This window comes from Vulpes lagopus, chromosome 5, assembly GCF_018345385.1.
Source record: "Vulpes lagopus strain Blue_001 chromosome 5, ASM1834538v1, whole genome shotgun sequence".
In the NCBI taxonomy this organism is placed as follows: Eukaryota; Metazoa; Chordata; class Mammalia; order Carnivora; family Canidae; genus Vulpes; species Vulpes lagopus.
This window is the reverse complement of record NC_054828.1, coordinates 29,631,136-29,648,616: the sequence shown is the minus strand read 5'-3', so window position 1 is coordinate 29,648,616 and position 17,481 is coordinate 29,631,136. Positions and strand designations below refer to the sequence as shown.

At 49.6% G+C, this 17,481-nt stretch overlaps 2 protein-coding genes across 3 annotated transcripts in view; both read left to right on the top strand.

The window, feature by feature from the left end:
• Positions 1-5,973, top strand: part of THADA (THADA armadillo repeat containing) — a 329,797-nt gene extending 323,824 nt beyond the window's left edge. For both annotated transcript variants that reach the window (XM_041754451.1, XM_041754452.1), the window contains one exon: positions 5,490-5,973. In XM_041754451.1, coding sequence (XP_041610385.1) covers positions 5,490-5,882 — 393 coding nt within the window. In that variant the 3' untranslated portion in view covers positions 5,883-5,973. The remainder of the gene's footprint in view (positions 1-5,489) is intronic.
• Positions 5,974-10,808: 4,835 nt separating this feature from the next.
• On the top strand, positions 10,809-14,883 carry ZFP36L2 (ZFP36 ring finger protein like 2). The gene is made up of 2 exons (XM_041754453.1): positions 10,809-10,941; positions 11,482-14,883. Exons 1-2 carry the CDS (start codon positions 10,891-10,893, stop codon positions 12,871-12,873), a joined length of 1,443 nt encoding a protein of 480 aa, XP_041610387.1. The 5' UTR covers positions 10,809-10,890; the 3' UTR covers positions 12,874-14,883.
• The last annotated feature ends 2,598 nt before the right edge of the window (positions 14,884-17,481 follow it).

Here is a 17,481-nt window from a genome sequence, read left to right as displayed (position 1 = left end):
TGCCTATTATCAAAAAACAAGAAAGATCTCAAACAACCTAACTTTACACCTCACTGAGAACAAACAAAACCCAAAATTAGGAGGAAGGGAATAATAAAGGATCAGAGTGGAAATAAATGAAATAGAGACAATAAAAAAAAATAGAAAAGCATCAATGTAACAAAAAGCTGGTTCTTTAAAAAGATAAACAAAATAGACAAACCTTAGCTAGATTGGCCATGAAAAACAGAGGGCTCAAATAAATAAAAACAAAAATGAAAAAGGAGAGGTTACAACTGATACCACAGAAATACAAAGGATCATAAGAGGCTACCGTGAATTGAATGACAGTGCTAAGGATGTGTCTTGGGGCAGGTGGAAAGGGAATGGGAGATGTATATAGGAAGACAGGGAAGCACTTCCCTCTCTGTATTTCTGAAACATTTCACTAAATGATACTTAACAACACATGGTGCTAATGTTTTCTGAACCATTCTATTGGATTATTTTTAGCTGGTTGCAACCCATACTGATCTCATGACCTTTTAAAGGTTATACAGCTGGCACTATGAAAACCACTTTCCCATAGACCTACCCACTTGGTCAGTGAATGCCGTTGACTAGCAATTACTGGCTTTTGTATGTGTAAAGGTTATAGAGTAACACCTTTGTAAAAAAAATATTATGGTTCTAAGAACTGGCTGATAAAACCAGGGCTTTAGGGGCATTTCTTTACATTTTTCTCCTCTGTTAAACTGGAAGCCTTGAGAGGACAAGGACTATTCATTGATCATTGTGCTGCCAATACCTCATCGTGGTGGATGTTCAATAAATAGAGTGAATAAACAGTTTGATGAATGTTACTACAGTACTATTGTTAGAATCCATTTTTCTGAAATACTGGAAGTTATTTTTAAGACAGTTCTTATTTATGATGAATTTAGAAAGGAACTTGTGAAGGATAAAAAAAGAGAGACTACTGTGAACAATTATATACCAACAAACTGGACAACTGAGAAAGGATGGATAAATTCCTAAAAACTTGTAATCTTCTAAGACTGAATCATAAAGAAAGAAAAAATCTGAATAGACCAATTACTGGGAGACAATTAAGAACCTCCCAACAGGGATCCCTGGGTGGCGCAGCGGTTTGGCGCCTGCCTTTGGCCCAGGGCGCGATCCTGGAGACCCGGGATCGAATCCCACATCAGGCTCCCGGTGCATGGAGCCTGCTTCTCCCTCCGCCTGTGTCTCTGCCTCTCTCTCTCTCTCTCTCTGTGACTATCATAAATAAATAAAAAATTTAAAAAAAATTTAAAAAAAAAAAGAACCTCCCAACAGGGACGCCTGGGTGGCTCAGTGGTTGAACATCTGCCTTCAGCTCAGGTCATGATCCCAGGGTCCTGGGATCGAGTTCTGCATCAGGCTCCTCGCAGGGAGCCTGCCTCTCCCTCTGCCTGTGTCTCTCTGCCTCTCTCTGTGTGTCTGTGATGAATAAAGAGAATCTTTAAATTAAAAAAAAAGAAAGAAAAACCTCCAAACAAACAGAAGTCCAAGACCAGACAGCTTCATCAATAAATTCTACCAAACATTCAACGATTTAATACTTACCCTTTCAAACTCTTCCAAAAAATTAAAGAGGAGGGAGTGCTTCCAAGTTCATTTTACAAGGCCAGTATTACCCTGATACCAAAACCAGATAAGGACACCACAAAAAAGAAAGAATGAAAGAAATTTATAGGCCAATATCCCTGATGAACATAGATGCAAAATCCTCAACAAACTATTAGCCAACTGAGTTCAACAATACATTAAAAGTATCATATACCATAATGAAGTGGGATTTATTCCAGGGATGCAAGAGTGATTCACCATCTACAAATTAGTCATTGTGATACACAATATTAACAAAAGGAAAGATAACAATGATGATCATCTCATCATTGAGATGCAGAAAAGCATTTGACAAAATTCAACATCCATTTATGGTTTTAAAAAGCTCAACTAAGTGGGTACAGAGGGTACATATCTTAACATAATGAAAGCCGTATATGACAAACCCGCAGCTAATACTCAATGGATAAAACCTGAAAGCTTTTCTCTAAGATCAAGAACAAGACAAAGATGCCCACTCTCACCACTTTTATGCAACAGAGTCTTGGAAATGCTAGCTACAGCAATTACACAAGAAAAAGAAAAGGCATATAAATTGGAAAGGAGGAAGTAAAATTGTCACTGTTTGCAGATGACTAAAGACTCCACCAAAAAAAAACCTTTTAGAACTAATAAATGAATTAAATAAAGTTGCATGATACAAAATCAATGTAAAAAATCTGTTGAAAAAAAAATCTGTTGCATTTCTATACACTAATAACAAACTATCAGAGAAATAAAGAAAAAAAACAGTTCCATCTACAGTTGCATAAAAAAGAAAAAATATCTAGGAATACAATTAACCAAGGAGGTGAAAAACCTTATAAAACTATAAGATATTGATTAAAGAAATTAAAGAAGACACAAATAAATGGAAAGATATTATTCCATGCTGTTGGATTGGAAGAATTAATATCATTAAAATTTCCATCTGCCCAAAGCAGTCAACAGATTCAATGCAAACCCTATCAAAATTCCAACAGTATTTTTCACAGAACTAGAACATATATTCTAAAATTTATAGGGAACCACCAAAGACCCCAAGACCCCAAGCAACCAAAACAGTCTTGAGAAAGAACAAAGCCAGAGATATTATGTGCCTTGACTTCAAACTATACTACAAAGCTATAGTAATCAGAACAGTATGGCAGTGGCACAAAAACAGACATAAAGATCAGTGGAGCAGAATAGAGAACCCAGAAATAAACCTAAATTATGGGTATACAATGAGGAATGAATAGTCTCTTCAATAAATAGTATTGGGAAAACTGGACAGCTACATGCAAAAGAATGAAATTGGACCACTTTCTTATGCCATATACAAAAATTAACTCAAAATGGATTAAAGACCTGATTGTAAGATCTGAAACTATAAAACTGCTAGAATAAAATACAGGTTGTAAACTCCTTTTGACATCAGATGTTTTTATGAATCTGACTCCAAAAGCAAGGGGAAACAAAAGCAAAAATAAACAAGCGGGACTAAATCAAACTAAAAAGCTTCTGCACAATGAATGAAATCATCAACAAAATGAAAACAGAACCTACCAAATGGGAGAAGATATTTGCAAATGATATATATATATATCCAAAAATTATAAAGAAATCTTACAACTCAATAACAACAAAAAAAAAATCTGATTAAAAAATGGGCAGAGGGGGCAGCCCCGGTGGCACAGCGGTTTAGCGCCGCCTGCAGCCCAGGGCCTGATCCTGGAGACCCGGGATCCAGTCCCACATCGGGCTCCCTGCATGGAGACTACTTCTACCTCTGCCTCTCTCTCGCTCGCTCTGTGTCTCTCGTGAGTTAATAAAATAAAATCTTTAAAAAGAAAAAAAAATGGGCAGAGGATCTGAATAGACATGTTCCCAAAGGAGACATACGGCTGGCCAACAGGTACCTGAAAAGATGCTCAGCATCTCTAATCATCAGGGAAATGCAAATCAAAGCCACAATGGGGTATCACCTAACACCAGAGTCAGAATGACTATTATCAAAAAGATAAGTGTTGGCAAGGATGTGGAGAAAAGAGACCTCTCATGCACTATTGCTGGGAATGTAAATCTGTGCAGCCACTCTAGAAAACAATATGGAGATTCCTCATAAAATTAAAAATAGAACTACCACAGGATCTAGCAATTCCAATGCTGAGCATCTACCCAAAGAAAATGAAAACACTCATTTGAAAAGATACATACACTACTCTGTTCACTGTAGCATTATTTACAATAGCCAAGATATAGAAGCAACCTAGGGATCCCTGGGTGGCGCAGCGGTTTGGCGCCTGCCTTTGGCCCAGGGCGCGATCCTGGAGACCCAGGATTGAATCCCACGTCGGGCTCCCGCTGCATGGAGCCTGCTTCTCCCTCTGCCTGTGTCTCTGCCTCTCTCTCTATCTCTCTGTGACTATCATAAATAAATTTAAAAAAAAAAAATTTAGAAGCAACCTAAATGTGTCCTTCAGTGGATGAATAGATAAAGGGTGTGTGTGTCTGTGTGTGTACACATACATGCATACATTGTGTATCTATTGGGTGTGTGTGTTTTCATATATATATATATATATATATATATATATATAAATACTACTCAGCCATGAAGAATGGAATGTTGCCATTTGAGACAACACAGATGGACCTTGAGGATATTATACTAAGAGAAAGAAGTCAGAGGAGAACAGATACCACCTGATTTCACTTAATATGTGGAATCTAAAAAACAAACAAGCAAAACCAAACCGAACCCAGACTCCTAGAGAACAGATCGGTGGTTGCCAGAGGGAAGGGGGGTTAAGGTGGTGTGAGATGGGTAAAGGAGATCAAGAAGTACAGACTCCCAGTTATAAGATGACTAAGTCATGGGGATTAATGTATAGCATGTGGAATATAGTCACTAAGATTATAGTAACTTTCTAGGGTGACAGTAACTAGACAGTGTGGTGATCAATTCACACTGTATACAAATGTCGAGTCACTGTGTTGTACATCGAGACTAGTACAATATTGTATGTCAGTTATACCTCAATAGAAAAGAAAAGATAGGAAAGGAAGAGGCCCCTTGGAAGTTGAGGGCTTAATTATGGAGAATGCTTATTACTGAGTGTTGCAATAGCGAGAGGCTCGCGCCACAGTTAGGTCTGAAAGTGAAACAATTCCAGAGAATCAGGATCCTTCCAGGGTATTTATTGCTTAGAGAAAACTATTCGCCCCCTCCAGATGAGTCAGCAGACAGGGAAACTGAGGACCGAGGCAGGCAGCAAAAGCATCTTGTCAACTGAAATCTATATCCATCCACCAGTGTCTGATTCAGCTGGCCCTCTTGACATACCCAACAGGCCAAGAGTTCAAAAGGCAGCTTGTTTATGGGAAATTTGAAGACAAGATAAAGTGTCTGTGATAAAATAACCTTGAAAAATCCCCAGCATCATAGAAATTTGGTTTCATACTTAGAGGGTAGTGTCTCGTGTTTGGCAATCCTTTGCTCTTTGTTCTGCTGCTGAGATTTCTCTTTCCTCCCCACCCCCACCCTCTGATTTCTAGATGCACCTTTGGGTCTAGGGCCCACTCCCCTGTTGAGGTCCCCTTCTCAACAGCAGGCCCCCAAAATATCTTGGCTCGGCACCATAAACACATCTTTATCAAAGGTCATGTTAAGTCTGGGGAGGAAAATTCCTCCCTGGTAGAGCAGAACAGCAAATGAAAATAGAAGGTGACCTTCCAGGCTGCGAGTGGCATCTGTATGTGGGTGCTGACAGGCGGGAGCGGGCCCTCCCTCAGGAGGGGGTGGGACTCTGGTCTGGATTGGAGCTGTCGACATCCCCGGTTATGCTGACTTTGGGCTTTGTCTTTTGATTTAGGTGGAAGACTACCTGTTTGAAAAAGCAGAAATCAACTTTTGGGCCGAGACCCTGATCTTCGTGAAATACCTCCACGAGCACCTCCTCCGTCTCCTCTCCACGTCCAGCCGCCGTCCCCTCAGCCCTGAAAGCCTCTGCCATCTCCGCAGGACAGCATCAGAGCAGGGCCACCTCCTTTCGCAGCTCTTCAGAGAGCTGCCCCCAGCTGCTGAGTTCTTGAAGACCGTGGAATTCACACGACTGCGCATTCAGGAGGAGAGGACTCTGGCTTGCCTGCAGCTGCTGGCCTTTCTAGAAGGAAAGGAAAGGGAAGATACCCCCGTCCTCAGGGCTTCAGACTCACCTGCAGAAGCCAATCAGTTTACTCTTGCCAAAACAGAAACAGCTCATTGAAGAAAGACTTTGGGGGGTGGGGTGGGGGCAGACTGTTCCCCCCACTAAATCTGCTGGGAACCCATGGAACATAAATTCAAATATGTTCTCCCTTTGTGGGTCTAGTCTCTCTGTCCCTTCCTGCAGAGTTTTTCTCCAGTTCATTCATTCAGGGCAGCCCGGGTTTTTGCAGCTACTGTAGGAAGTGAGGCTACCACGTTGAATATTTACTCTGCTCCCAGGTGCTGGCCACCTGCAGACCTGAATTCGCCTTTTTTCTTCCTCCACGACCTCGCACATCCAGGCCTAGCCAGCCGGCATTTTCTGCGAACTGACTGTACAGAACTGGATTTTAACTCATGATTTTCTCTTCTTTTTCCCACTGCATAGAAGAGTTGGATTCGTTGGCAGGCAGCCCACTGGGTCAGAATTCCAAATTTTATTCCATTTTAGCTAAGGCAGAAGTATGTTCCGAATGTTGGCTCCTGGGAGAATTCAAGATCAACTGTATAGAAATAGTTTTGTTTTTACTCTCCACATGTGCCCAAGCCCTGTGGCGACCTGCACATGCCATCCGAATTATTAAAAGAGCTCCTACCCACAAAAGTGTTTGTGCTAAGCCCAGGAAACCTGATTTTACCACCCACTGGAAAGCACAGACCCTTGGTTGTTAGAAGGAAGTGCAGGGAAGGGAAAGCCAGAGTAAATGATTTCTTTGATGTCTACGCTGACTACTGTCATTTTCTTGGTGGCAATAACAAGATTCTCATTTAAGATGTCAGAAAACAGGGACACCTGGGTGGTTCAGCGGTTGAACGTCTGCCTTTGGCTTGAGGTGTGATCCCAGAGTTCCAGAATCGAGTCCCACGTTGGGCTCCCTGCATGGAGCATGCTCCTCCCCTGCCTATGTCTCTCTCCCTCTGTGTGTGTGTGTCTCTCATGAATAAATAAATAAAATCTTTTTAAAAAAATATTAGAAAACACATTTATCCATTTCAGTGTTTGAATCTAGACGCCTGGCCTTTGAAAGCCGGACCCAGTCCTGTTCCTCTGATATCCAGCAGGTGTCGCTCTTGCATACATTTTGCTGCTAGTCCTGTGTTTCATTGCCTTGCCATTTTCTACTTAAGATTTCAGAATAAGCGTTACCTACAGACAGCTATCTTGAAATTCATAGCTTGGATTGGCCATAGCCTCATCCATATTCATTTTTCATCCTGGAAAAAGCCATTTTAGTATTATGTAAAGTTGGTCTAGCCTTTTTGGTCTGTCAATAGTTTGGGGTTTTTTTAAGATTTTTTTTATTTATTTATTCATGAGAGGTGGGGGGGAGGCAGAGGGAGAAGCAGGATCCCTGCAGGAAGCCTGATGTGGGACTCAATCTTGGGACCCTGGGATCACACCTGAGCCAAAGGCAGACGGTTCAACCACTGAACCACCCAGTCATCCCAGTAGTTTTAAATATGTCTCAGGTGAGCGGTCACTTGGAATTATGTTAAAGGGGCAGCTTATTATTTTTTTTTTAAGATTTATTCCTGAGACAGAGAGAGAGGCAGAGAGAAGCAGGCTCCATGCAGGGAGCCCGAGGTGGGACTCAGGACTCGATCCTGAGTCTCCAGGATCACGCCCTGGGCTGAAGGCGGCGCTAAACCGCTGAGCCACCCGGGCTGCCTTAAAGGAGCAGTTTAGAGGAGTGAGAGTTTGATATAATTTTCTACTGCAGAAAGGCTCGTATTTTGAATGTGTTCTCTTCAAAAGAAAACCACCTAATACTAAAAATACAGCTGTGCTGGAAATGTAGAGAAAAGGCAGGGAATGAAGGGAAACCTAGAGTCCAAAGTTTTGTCCTAAAGAGAACAGGAGATTCTTGGTGGTTTTGCACTATGCCACTCAAAATGTGTTTTTTGTGATCCTGAATTAATTACCTGGTTGGGCATCTGTGTAGCCCACACTTGGAAAGTTGCCAGTCTAATCTTTTTTTCTTTTTTTAAGATTTTATTTATTTATTTATTCATGAGAGACACGGAGAGAAGCAGAGACACAGTCAGAGGGAGAAGCAGGATCCTCAATGGGAGCCCCATGCGGGACTCAATCCAGAGACCCCAGGACCACACCCTGAGCTGAAGGCAGATGCTCAACCACTGAGCCAACCAGGCATCTCCCCAACATTTCTTTTTGTTCTGCGAAGACCTGACTGGGTGAGAAGTCAGGGAATCTTTGGCATGATGCAGTGATGACCATGGTTCAATAACTATGAAACTGGCCCAGCAAAGCCCAGCTCACTGGAAAAGACCAGCATTCCTTTTTTTCTCCATTTAAAATGAAATAAAAGCAGTTACATAATAATAAAAACACTTTATACCAGCAGGTACTCTGTACCAAAACCTGTACTACAGCATATTTACACATAATCCCCAGGTTCCTTCTACGAAGCCTGCAGAGTGGGTGTTCTCCGGGCTGCCGACTGGGAATCACCCCAGATTTTGATGTTGGCTGGCTGTGGCCAGCCTGGAAGGACAGGAGGGACAGATGTTTCTCCTGATTTTGTATGTGAAATCTTGTTACTGACCTACAATAGCAGTGGCTAAGGAAATGGCTGTTTCACATTGCCTGATGCATTCCCAGGAGAATCTTGGAGTACTACTGTCAGGGCTACCCTGGAACTCCCGTGTTTGGGGTCATTCCAACAAAGAACAAAACAACAATTGGGGTTCTTGGGCACTCCTGGCTGTGTCAGCCACAGTTGCCCAGCACTGCCTGGGGGCCAGTGTAGGCTGGGTGCTGCAATCACCCAGAGCGAAGGAGTCACCTGTTCTGAGGTCACTGCCCTTGGCTCCAAGCTAGAGGGTCCAAGATTCCGTGCCTCGCAGGTCTGCACGCATGATTCTGCGCACCTCTACCCATCTGGCCACAGCTCAGAGACCTGGCTATCTCCATTTCTATGCTTTGTCAACTTGGTTTAATAAACAATAAGGGTTATACCTGTTGCTCCTTTATACATCTTAACAGGTAACTCCTTTGCACCTTGACAAAGATGAGAGATGAGTAAAGCAGGAATTCTCTTAGTTTTATAATGAAATCCACGTACCAAAGAGATTATGTGATTTGCCTAGGATCACATGGCCTGGAAGGGGCAGGGCCTGAACTCCAGCCCTGTTTCTGATCCCAAAGTCCTTGCAGCCCTGTGTGGACTCTAGCTCTGTGGGTGGCGGTGTGGGGAGTTACAGCAGCCAACGGGCACTCGGAGCAGTCAGTTCCAGGAGTGACAGGCCCGGGGCGTCCCCTTCCAGCTTCAGGAAGGGAAAAAACCAGGAGGAAACAGCGAGAAAGATCAACTTTGGGAAGGGGCGTGGGTTGCTTCCTCCCCTAGAGGGACCTGGGCCTTCCAGCAGGCCCGACTGCAGCCTAGGCCGCCAGGTGTGCGAGATCCTGGGCCCGCTCCACCTCTCTTTGGCAGCCTGTTTCCTCGCAGGGTGAGAAGTGTCCTGGACCAGCCCCCAGATCTGCCCGAACCGGGGCGTCAGCCGCTTTAGCCTAACTGGGCGCTAGGGGGGGGGGGTGTCCGCCCCATCCCCGGAGGGAGCCCGGTGGCCAAGGCATTTCCCAGGCTTTTTAGGGTGTGGAACCGGCGGGCGAGCCCGCGTGAGCGTCCTCGGTGCCCAGCCCCGCCCGGCCGCCGGCCCGCCCCAGCCACAGGCTGCGGCCCACCGCGAGCTAACGCAGGGCGCGGCGCCCCCAGCGGCCGGGGAGGGAAGGGGCGTAGAGGGCGCGCCCCAGCCAGCCGCTAGCTGCGCCCCGACTCCGGGAGGGCAGGGGAAGGCCGGGCCGAGGGGCGGCCGGACGCAGCGGCGGGAAGTCGCCTCCAGGCCTGCGCTGCCCTCCCGCCGGCCCTCCCGGCCTCCCAGCCGGCTCCCCCGCCCGGGACGCTCCGCGCCACTCCGCGCCTTTGGCCCAGGCTCAAGGTCTTGTGATGTGATTAGCAAAGCCAGCGCCTTGTCCTCGGACACTCGGCCCAGCCCGGCAGGCCTCGGCGCTGAAGCCCTGTTTACTGCAGCCTGGGCGGGGAGGGGGGCGGAGAATCGGGCCCAGGCTCCTCCGGGCGAGACTGCCGCGGCGGCCGCCCGCGTGGCCGCTCCCGCCCCACCCCCACCGCGCCTCCACGTGCAGTCGGGATGGAGCCGCCACCCACCGGACGCACGCCCTGAGCCCCCGCCCCCCGACCGGAGCACCCTTTGCGAGCCAGCCGGGCCGCGCGGACCGTTGCGATATTCTTGCATTTTGCAATTCCCGCGCCCGGTATAAAAACCCAGAGTGGGAGATAAAAGCTCCGCGATTTTGCCTAGCAGGATCGGGCGGGGACAGACACGTCCAGGGCTGCAGAGCCCCGGCCACGTTAAACGTGCAGGGGATTTCCAACAGCGCGGCCCCGGCGGAGGGGGGCCTTATCTTCCCGCCGCCACCCAGCAGCACCCATCAGGGACGAGCTCTCCACGCCGCCGCGGGCGCCCCGGCAGCCCGCCCCGCCCCGAGGCCTCCCGCCCCCTCCCCCCCAGGAAAAAAAAATTGGCGGCGGCCAATGGGAGGCCACGGAGGCGCTTGACGTCCGCGAGCCGGCGGGCGGCGTTGCCTGGAGACCCCGGCGGGGTCAGCGTTCTGTCCCCTCCCCCGGCACGCCCGCCCCGCCGCTGCCGCGCTCCCGGGCTCTATATAGGGCGCGCGCTCGCGGGCCGCGGAGTTCCAGCAGTCCGCGAGCTGTCGTCGGCTCCGCGCGGGGGGGGGGCGGGCCGGGCACCCCGGGGCGCGGAGGAGCGCTCCCTGCTTCTCTCCTTTCCCCCACTCCGCACTCCCGGGCAGCCCCGAGGACGGTCCGCGCCGCTCCCCCGTCCCTGCCGTCGCGTCCCCCGGCAAACTTTCGGTCCCTCCCCCGCCCCTCGCCCGTTATTCGTCGTGGCTCGAGCCCGGCCGCGCCGCCCCGAGGGCTCCTGCGGACCTCCCCGCTGCGGCTCCGACCATTACGGGATCCAGAAACATGTCGACCACACTTCTGTCCGCCTTCTACGATATCGACTTCTTGTGCAAGGTACGCGAGGGAGCACGGAGGAGGGAGGACGGCGGGCCGGCCTTCAGACGCTGCCTCTGCGCTCGGCTTCGGGCGCAGCCCTCCCCACCTTGACTTTGGGGCCGGGAGGAGTCGCCGGAGGCCGCTGCGGCGTGTGCTCGTGCCGTGTGGGCGGGGAGGAGGACGGGGAGGAAGGGCAGAGCGAGCCGCCGCCGCCGCCGCTGGCCTCCTCCGGCGCCGACCGCGGCCACGCTGCCCGGGGCTTCCCGGACGGGCTCTGCGCCGCCCAGGCCGGCGGCCCGCGGGCTGAGGACCCCAGGGCGAATCCCAGCGTGGCTCGGGGTGGGAGTCGGCCCCTCCCCGCGCGAACTTGATGTGGTTGTTTTTTTTTTTTTTTTTCTTAACTTTCCGCGTGTACGGGTGGAGGGGGGGGGGGGGCCGAGTCGAAAAACCTGCAGAAAGGAAGACGACTCCGGAGTCCCGAAGTTCCTCCGCGGCTCGCCCCGACTCTCCCCTCCCTTTCCGTGCCTCACCCCGTCCTCGCCCCCCTCCTTTTGGCAGACGGAGAAATCCCTGGCCAACCTCAATCTGAACATGCTGGACAAGAAGGCGGTGGGGACGCCCGTGGCCGCCGCCCCGAGCTCGGGCTTCACGCCGGGCTTTCTCCGACGGCACTCGGCCAGCAACCTGCACGCGCTCGCCCACCCCGCGCCCAGCGCCGGCAGCTGCTCGCCCAAGTTCCCGGGCGCGGCTAACGGCGGCAGCTGCGGCAGCGGGGCGGCGGGCGGCGCGGCCTCCTACGGCACCCTCAAGGAGCCGTCGGGGGGCGGCGGCACCGCCCTGCTCAACAAGGAGAACAAGTTTCGGGACCGCTCGTTCAGCGAGAACGGCGAGCGCAGCCAGCACCTCTTGCACCTGCAGCAGCAGCAGCAGCAGAAGGGGGGCGGCGGCGGCGGCGGCGGCGGCTCCCAGATCAACTCGACCCGCTACAAGACTGAGCTGTGCCGGCCCTTCGAGGAGAGCGGCACGTGCAAGTACGGCGAGAAGTGCCAGTTCGCGCACGGCTTCCACGAGCTGCGCAGCCTCACCCGGCACCCCAAGTACAAGACGGAGCTGTGCCGCACCTTCCACACCATCGGCTTCTGCCCCTACGGGCCGCGCTGCCACTTCATCCACAACGCGGACGAGCGGCGGCCCGCGCCGTCGGGGGGCGCCTCCGGGGACCTGCGCGCCTTCAGCGCGCGGGACGCGCTGCACCTGGGCTTCCCCCGCGAGCCGCGGCCCAAGCTCCACCACAGCCTCAGCTTCTCGGGCTTCCCGTCGGGCCACCACCAGCCCCCGGGCGGCCTCGAGTCGCCGCTGCTGCTCGACAGCCCCACGTCGCGCACGCCGCCGCCGCCGCCCTCCTGCTCCTCGGCCTCGTCCTGCTCCTCGTCCGCTTCGTCCTGCTCGTCGGCCTCCACGCCCTCGGGCGCCCCGACGTGCTGCCCCTCGGCCGCGGCCGCGGCGGCGCTGCTGTACGGCAGCGGGGGCGCCGAGGACCTGCTGGCGCCGGGCGCCCCGTGCGCGGCCTGCTCGTCCGCCTCGTGCGCCAACAACGCCTTCGCCTTCGGCCCGGAGCTGAGCAGCCTCATCACGCCGCTCGCCATCCAGACGCACAGCTTCGCCACGGTGGCGGCCGCCTACTACCGCAGCCAGCAGCAGCAGCAGGGCCTGGGGCCGCCCGCGCCGCCCGCGCCGCCCTCGCCGCCCTTCGGCTTCCAGCTGCCGCGCCGCCTGTCCGAGTCGCCCGTGTTCGACGCGCCCCCGAGCCCCCCGGACTCGCTGTCGGACCGCGACAGCTACCTGAGCGGCTCCCTGAGCTCGGGCAGCCTCAGCGGCTCCGAGTCCCCCAGCCTCGACCCCGGCCGCCGCCTGCCCATCTTCAGCCGCCTGTCCATCTCCGACGACTGAGGCAAGAGGGCGCCAGCGAGGAGGAGGAGGAGGAGGAAGGGAAGGCCAGGCCAGGCCAGGCCGCCCCGGGGGTGCTGGAGGGCGCCCCTGCCGCCCGCAGCCCCGGGAGCGCGGGGTGACCGGCCGCCAGCAGACTGCGGGGCCGCACCGAGCACTTGGACTCGAACTTGTGTGCCGGGAGGGGCCCCCACCCCTCCCCCTTTCGGTTTCCTCTCTTTTTTTTTTTTTTTTAATTATTATTTTTATTATTATTACGAAGTTTTCATTCTTGTTGAGCAAAACAAAGCCAACGAACTTTTGTATTGATGAACAAAAATATTCACAACAGGGCAGTTGTGATGCGAACAGAACAAAAAAAAAAAAAAAGGAAAAACCAAACACTTAAACTTTTTTAGGTCTCCTAGGAGTTTGGGACTTTAGGAAAAAAATAAAATAAAATCAACCCAGCACCAGCAGCTACCAACCACCATTCCATATCTTCACTTGAAAAGCATTAGTTACAGTCCAGATGTGGGAACTCTTATCTTGAAGTTCCTAATTGTCGTTTGTCTCAGACCAGTGTAAACAAACCAGCCAGCCACCACCTTGCTAAACCTCTAAGCTTCTGGAATCCAACATTCTACCAGGAATATGCCTTGATTGTAGTCCTCAGCTCCCTAGGTTTTTGTTTGTTTGACACCAAGTTTTTTTTGTCTGGAAAAAAAAAAAAAAACACCTGCATTCCAAAGTTTCCTACTGGTTACTGGTTTCATTGCCACCACTTAGTGGATGTTTAATTTTAGAACCATTTTGTCTGCTCTTTCTGGAAGCCTTGGGCAGAGCTTAGTTCGTAATCGTTGGGGGGAATAACTGCTGAATTTTTAGCTGTTTTGAGTTGATTCGCACCACTGCACCACAACTCAATATGAAAAAACTATTTAACTTATTTATTATCTTGTGAAAAGTATACATTGAAAATTTTGTTCATACTGTATTTATCAAGTATGATGAAAAGCAATAGATATATATTCTTTTATTATGTTAAATTATGATTGCCATTATTAATCGGCAAAATGTGGAGTGTATGTTCTTTTCACAGTAATATATGCCTTTTGTAACTTCACTTGGTTATTTTATTGTAAATGAGTAAAAAAAATCTTAATTTAAGAGATTGTATGTAATATTTATTTCATTAATTTCTTTCCTTGTTTACGTAAATTTTGAAAGATTGCATGATTTCTTTACAGAAATCTATCCTGATGCTGTGGAAGTAGTTTGAGGAATATCTTAAGAGTTTTCTTAGAATGTATAATGGTTGTAGCCCATCCAACTTTAAAGAAGTGACCACATACTTTGCAAATCAGGCTTCAATGTGGCATGCTTTTCTCATTCCAACTTTTTAAATTAGCAAAAAGAAAAAAGGTCTTTTGTTTATTCCACCAATTCTACTGTGACATACTCTGCGTATAAAGACATGTAGCAATAATGGGGTGGGGGGTTAGTCTCACAGTGCCTTTGGAAGGGCCAGAACTTGCCTTAAATCTTCCTCAACCAAATAAGTATTTTTCTATTAGTGCTTGAGAGAATTTGAATGTAGGATGGGTTCAACTGCACAAAAGGAAAAGATATTTACCACTTTTTTTTATATAGATCTAAAGTGAAGAGGCCACCTCTTAGTGCTAAAAAATGGTATGTAGTACATGAATATGCCTTGTTTCATTACAGAAAATTCCAAAACTTGTACTTTTTTTTTTTTTTTTTTTTGCGTGTGTAGAAAGGCAGGAATGCTTTCCTGGACAGCGGATGAATGAGCAGTAGCTTTAGTTTGTTTGTACGTAGGTACAGTTGGAGCACTCTGTATGTATGTACTCTGGACTACTTTGACAGAAGTAGGTTTTTGAATGTAACAAGATAAGTCAACTTGAGTTGTAATATATTTTGGGGAATCAGTTCACTACAAATTGTGACTGTAAACATTGTACTGTAAATGTTTTGTAGTTTCCCCCAATAAAATTTTTGGGAAAAAAGGTACTAATCTGTAAGATTCGTTTTTTTAAACCAGAAACCTTGAGCATTAGCTTGGCACCACTGTCAGGCATTGCCCAGGCCTTGGAGGGGCTGGGGGGCGGGGGTGAGATTTTGGAAGCTTGGCACAGTCGGGGTTCGGAAGGGCCTGCCCCTGTGTATTTTATAGCAAGTTCTTTTAGCTGAAGGAAAATAATTATTTGGACTGTCAAGGGCATTAGTTAGCTGTTCCCCTTGGTAATAAGATGCATCCCTGTGTTGGCTGACTGGCTGGTGGCAGGACCTGGCTGAAGGCCTGAAGGGGTGTGGCCCGCCTGTGAGTCACCAAGTGGATCACGTGTCTGCGGTGGCAGCTGAAGGTCCTTTTTTTTTGGGACGTCCAGGGAATGGACGGCTAGAGCTAGGGTGGTGAAAGGAGGGAGGGTGCTGTGGGCCCCCCCTAGAGGGCTCAGCCGCAGAAGGGGAGCCGATTGGCCTAGACCCAGCCTCTCAGGCTGGAGAAGCAGGGTTTTGCCTGGACTTTGGGAAACCTGGTTGTGTCCTTGTCCGGGGAGGAAGACGAAAACAGGTCAAACTTATATCTGGGTAATGTTTGTTTATGCGGACAGCTTCCTCTGGGAATGAGCACACACGTTATTTATGCAAAAGGATTAGTGTCTGCTTCAGGCGACTGTATGTAAGTGGCCAGAAAGCAAATTCAACCCAGGCCTCTCAGAAAAAGTAAGTTTAAAAAAAAAAAGGCCCCAAAAAAAAAAAAAAAAAAAAAAAAGGCCCCAATTTGCCGATTCACACACAATTGAACAAAACCTTGGTATGGTTGGTTGTTTGTTTTTTTCCTACAATCAACTTTTAATACTTCAAAACCAGGTTCATCAATCAATTCATGTTTTTCCCTGCTCCATCCTCCCCGCCTCCCCCTTCCCCACCAACCCCCAGTTCAGACACTTTTTCCAAAGTAGGTAAAAGATTTAGCAATAGTTTGTTTTCTTATCTACAACAGCTGGGCCCTATCAACCACTGCTTGTACCCCTCTGCCGGGTCTCCTGTGTCTCCCAGCTGAGCCGGGCGGGTGGGGGGTGGTCTGGAGCCCGCCGGGCCCGGGCAGCTGTTTCACGTTAGCGATGATTGCGATGATTGCGCTGGTGTTAACTGGAGCGTTTTGGTGCTTGGCTGCCAAAGGGGCTGGGGAACAGTTTCAAAGTTCTCCCAGATGCTGGGCCCCTGGCGAAGGGCTTCGCCTGGGGGGAGGGGAAGCCTGAGGCCAAGGAGGGCCTGGCCGGCCAGACCCTGCGGGCTCCCTGGCCTCTTCACCATAAAGAATGTGCAGTGGGGAGGAAAAGTCTGAAATGCGCTGCTATTTAGGCCAAGCTGCATTTCAAAGGCCTTGTTTCCACCTCATTCCAAAACTTATTTTTCTAAACAAGGACTTTTGATCGGCTGGAATGTCAGACTTGTTGGGGTAAGCCACATCATTTTTAAAAATTGGGTTGTTTGAAAGCCCAACTGCTAGGATTTGATGTTTTGTGTCTGAGACCCAGTGGAGCATGGCCAGCTGAGGGGGAATCATTCAGAAATTTCCTCTTGCCACAGATCAATGGAGGGTATATAGGTCATTGTCTTTCTGCAGCGGCTGGAATGAACAGCAAACAAAACTCTCTACTATTGCTCGATCACCCTTAGGAAAGTCTCCTTGCAAACCAAGGGGACTAGAAGTAAAAATTGCAAGTAAGGACAAGCTGGGATTCCTGTCACGGGCCAGGGAGCGGAACTGAAGCTCACTGGGTCCAAGACTGTGTTATGGGTCCAAGACTGTGTTATACTCGAGATAAAATTCTTTTGCAGCCAATTGTGAAAATGAGCCCAGGATGGGAGGGTGTTGAGAATGTCTTAATAGTAGCGTTGCCACTGGCTGTTTGAAAAGGAAGGTTTTTTTGTTTTGTTTTGTTTTGTTTTTTGAGTAGCCCATTGAGTAGTATGTGCCACTTTCTAGATTATTTCAGAGAAGGAATGCCCATGTGGACATATTTGCCACCCCTCACTCTGAATCTACTGCTAAGTATATAGAAGGGAAGGGAAAAACAACAACAACAACACACACACACACACACACACACACACGATTGAAAGGCCAAAGCCCCCCACCTGCCCATGGGAATAGACCTGGGATTTGGGGGGGAAGAGATTAGGAGCCCTGCGGCTGCTCAGGAACCTGGATAAAACGGCCAGGCCTTGTGGGGAGCCCAGAGAAGGAAGGACAGACAAACACAACTCTTGGCCCCAGGTCTGGCCCAGCAAGAGGATGGATGCTGGGTACTAAAATCTGCTTGTGGGGGGTGGGGGTCCTGAGAAGACCTCCCCTCAGGCTGGACATGTTTGAGGAGGACACCCTAGAGCATTTGAACCTGGAGGGAATCACCCCCAGGCACTTGGTGTACACTAGCTTTGCTTGCAGTGACAAGAACAAAGATCTAGAGGTGACTCTGGCCAAGTCGTCTTGAAAGCAGAAGTTGGGTCTCTGAGCTTTCCTTGGGCTGGTGACTCGGGGCAGCCAAAGGAGTCCCTGGAGACTGAGCCACAGCCAGGCTCCCCTTCCATAAGAGGACC

Bases quoted from the DNA above. Each gene is read 5' to 3' on its own strand.
- ZFP36L2 (XM_041754453.1), top strand. From the start codon at position 10,891: ATGTCGACCACACTTCTGTCCGCCTTCTACGATATCGACTTCTTGTGC. The intron at 10,942-11,481 runs GTACGCGAGGGA...TCCTTTTGGCAG, and splicing joins ATATCGACTTCTTGTGCAAG to ACGGAGAAATCCCTGGCCAA.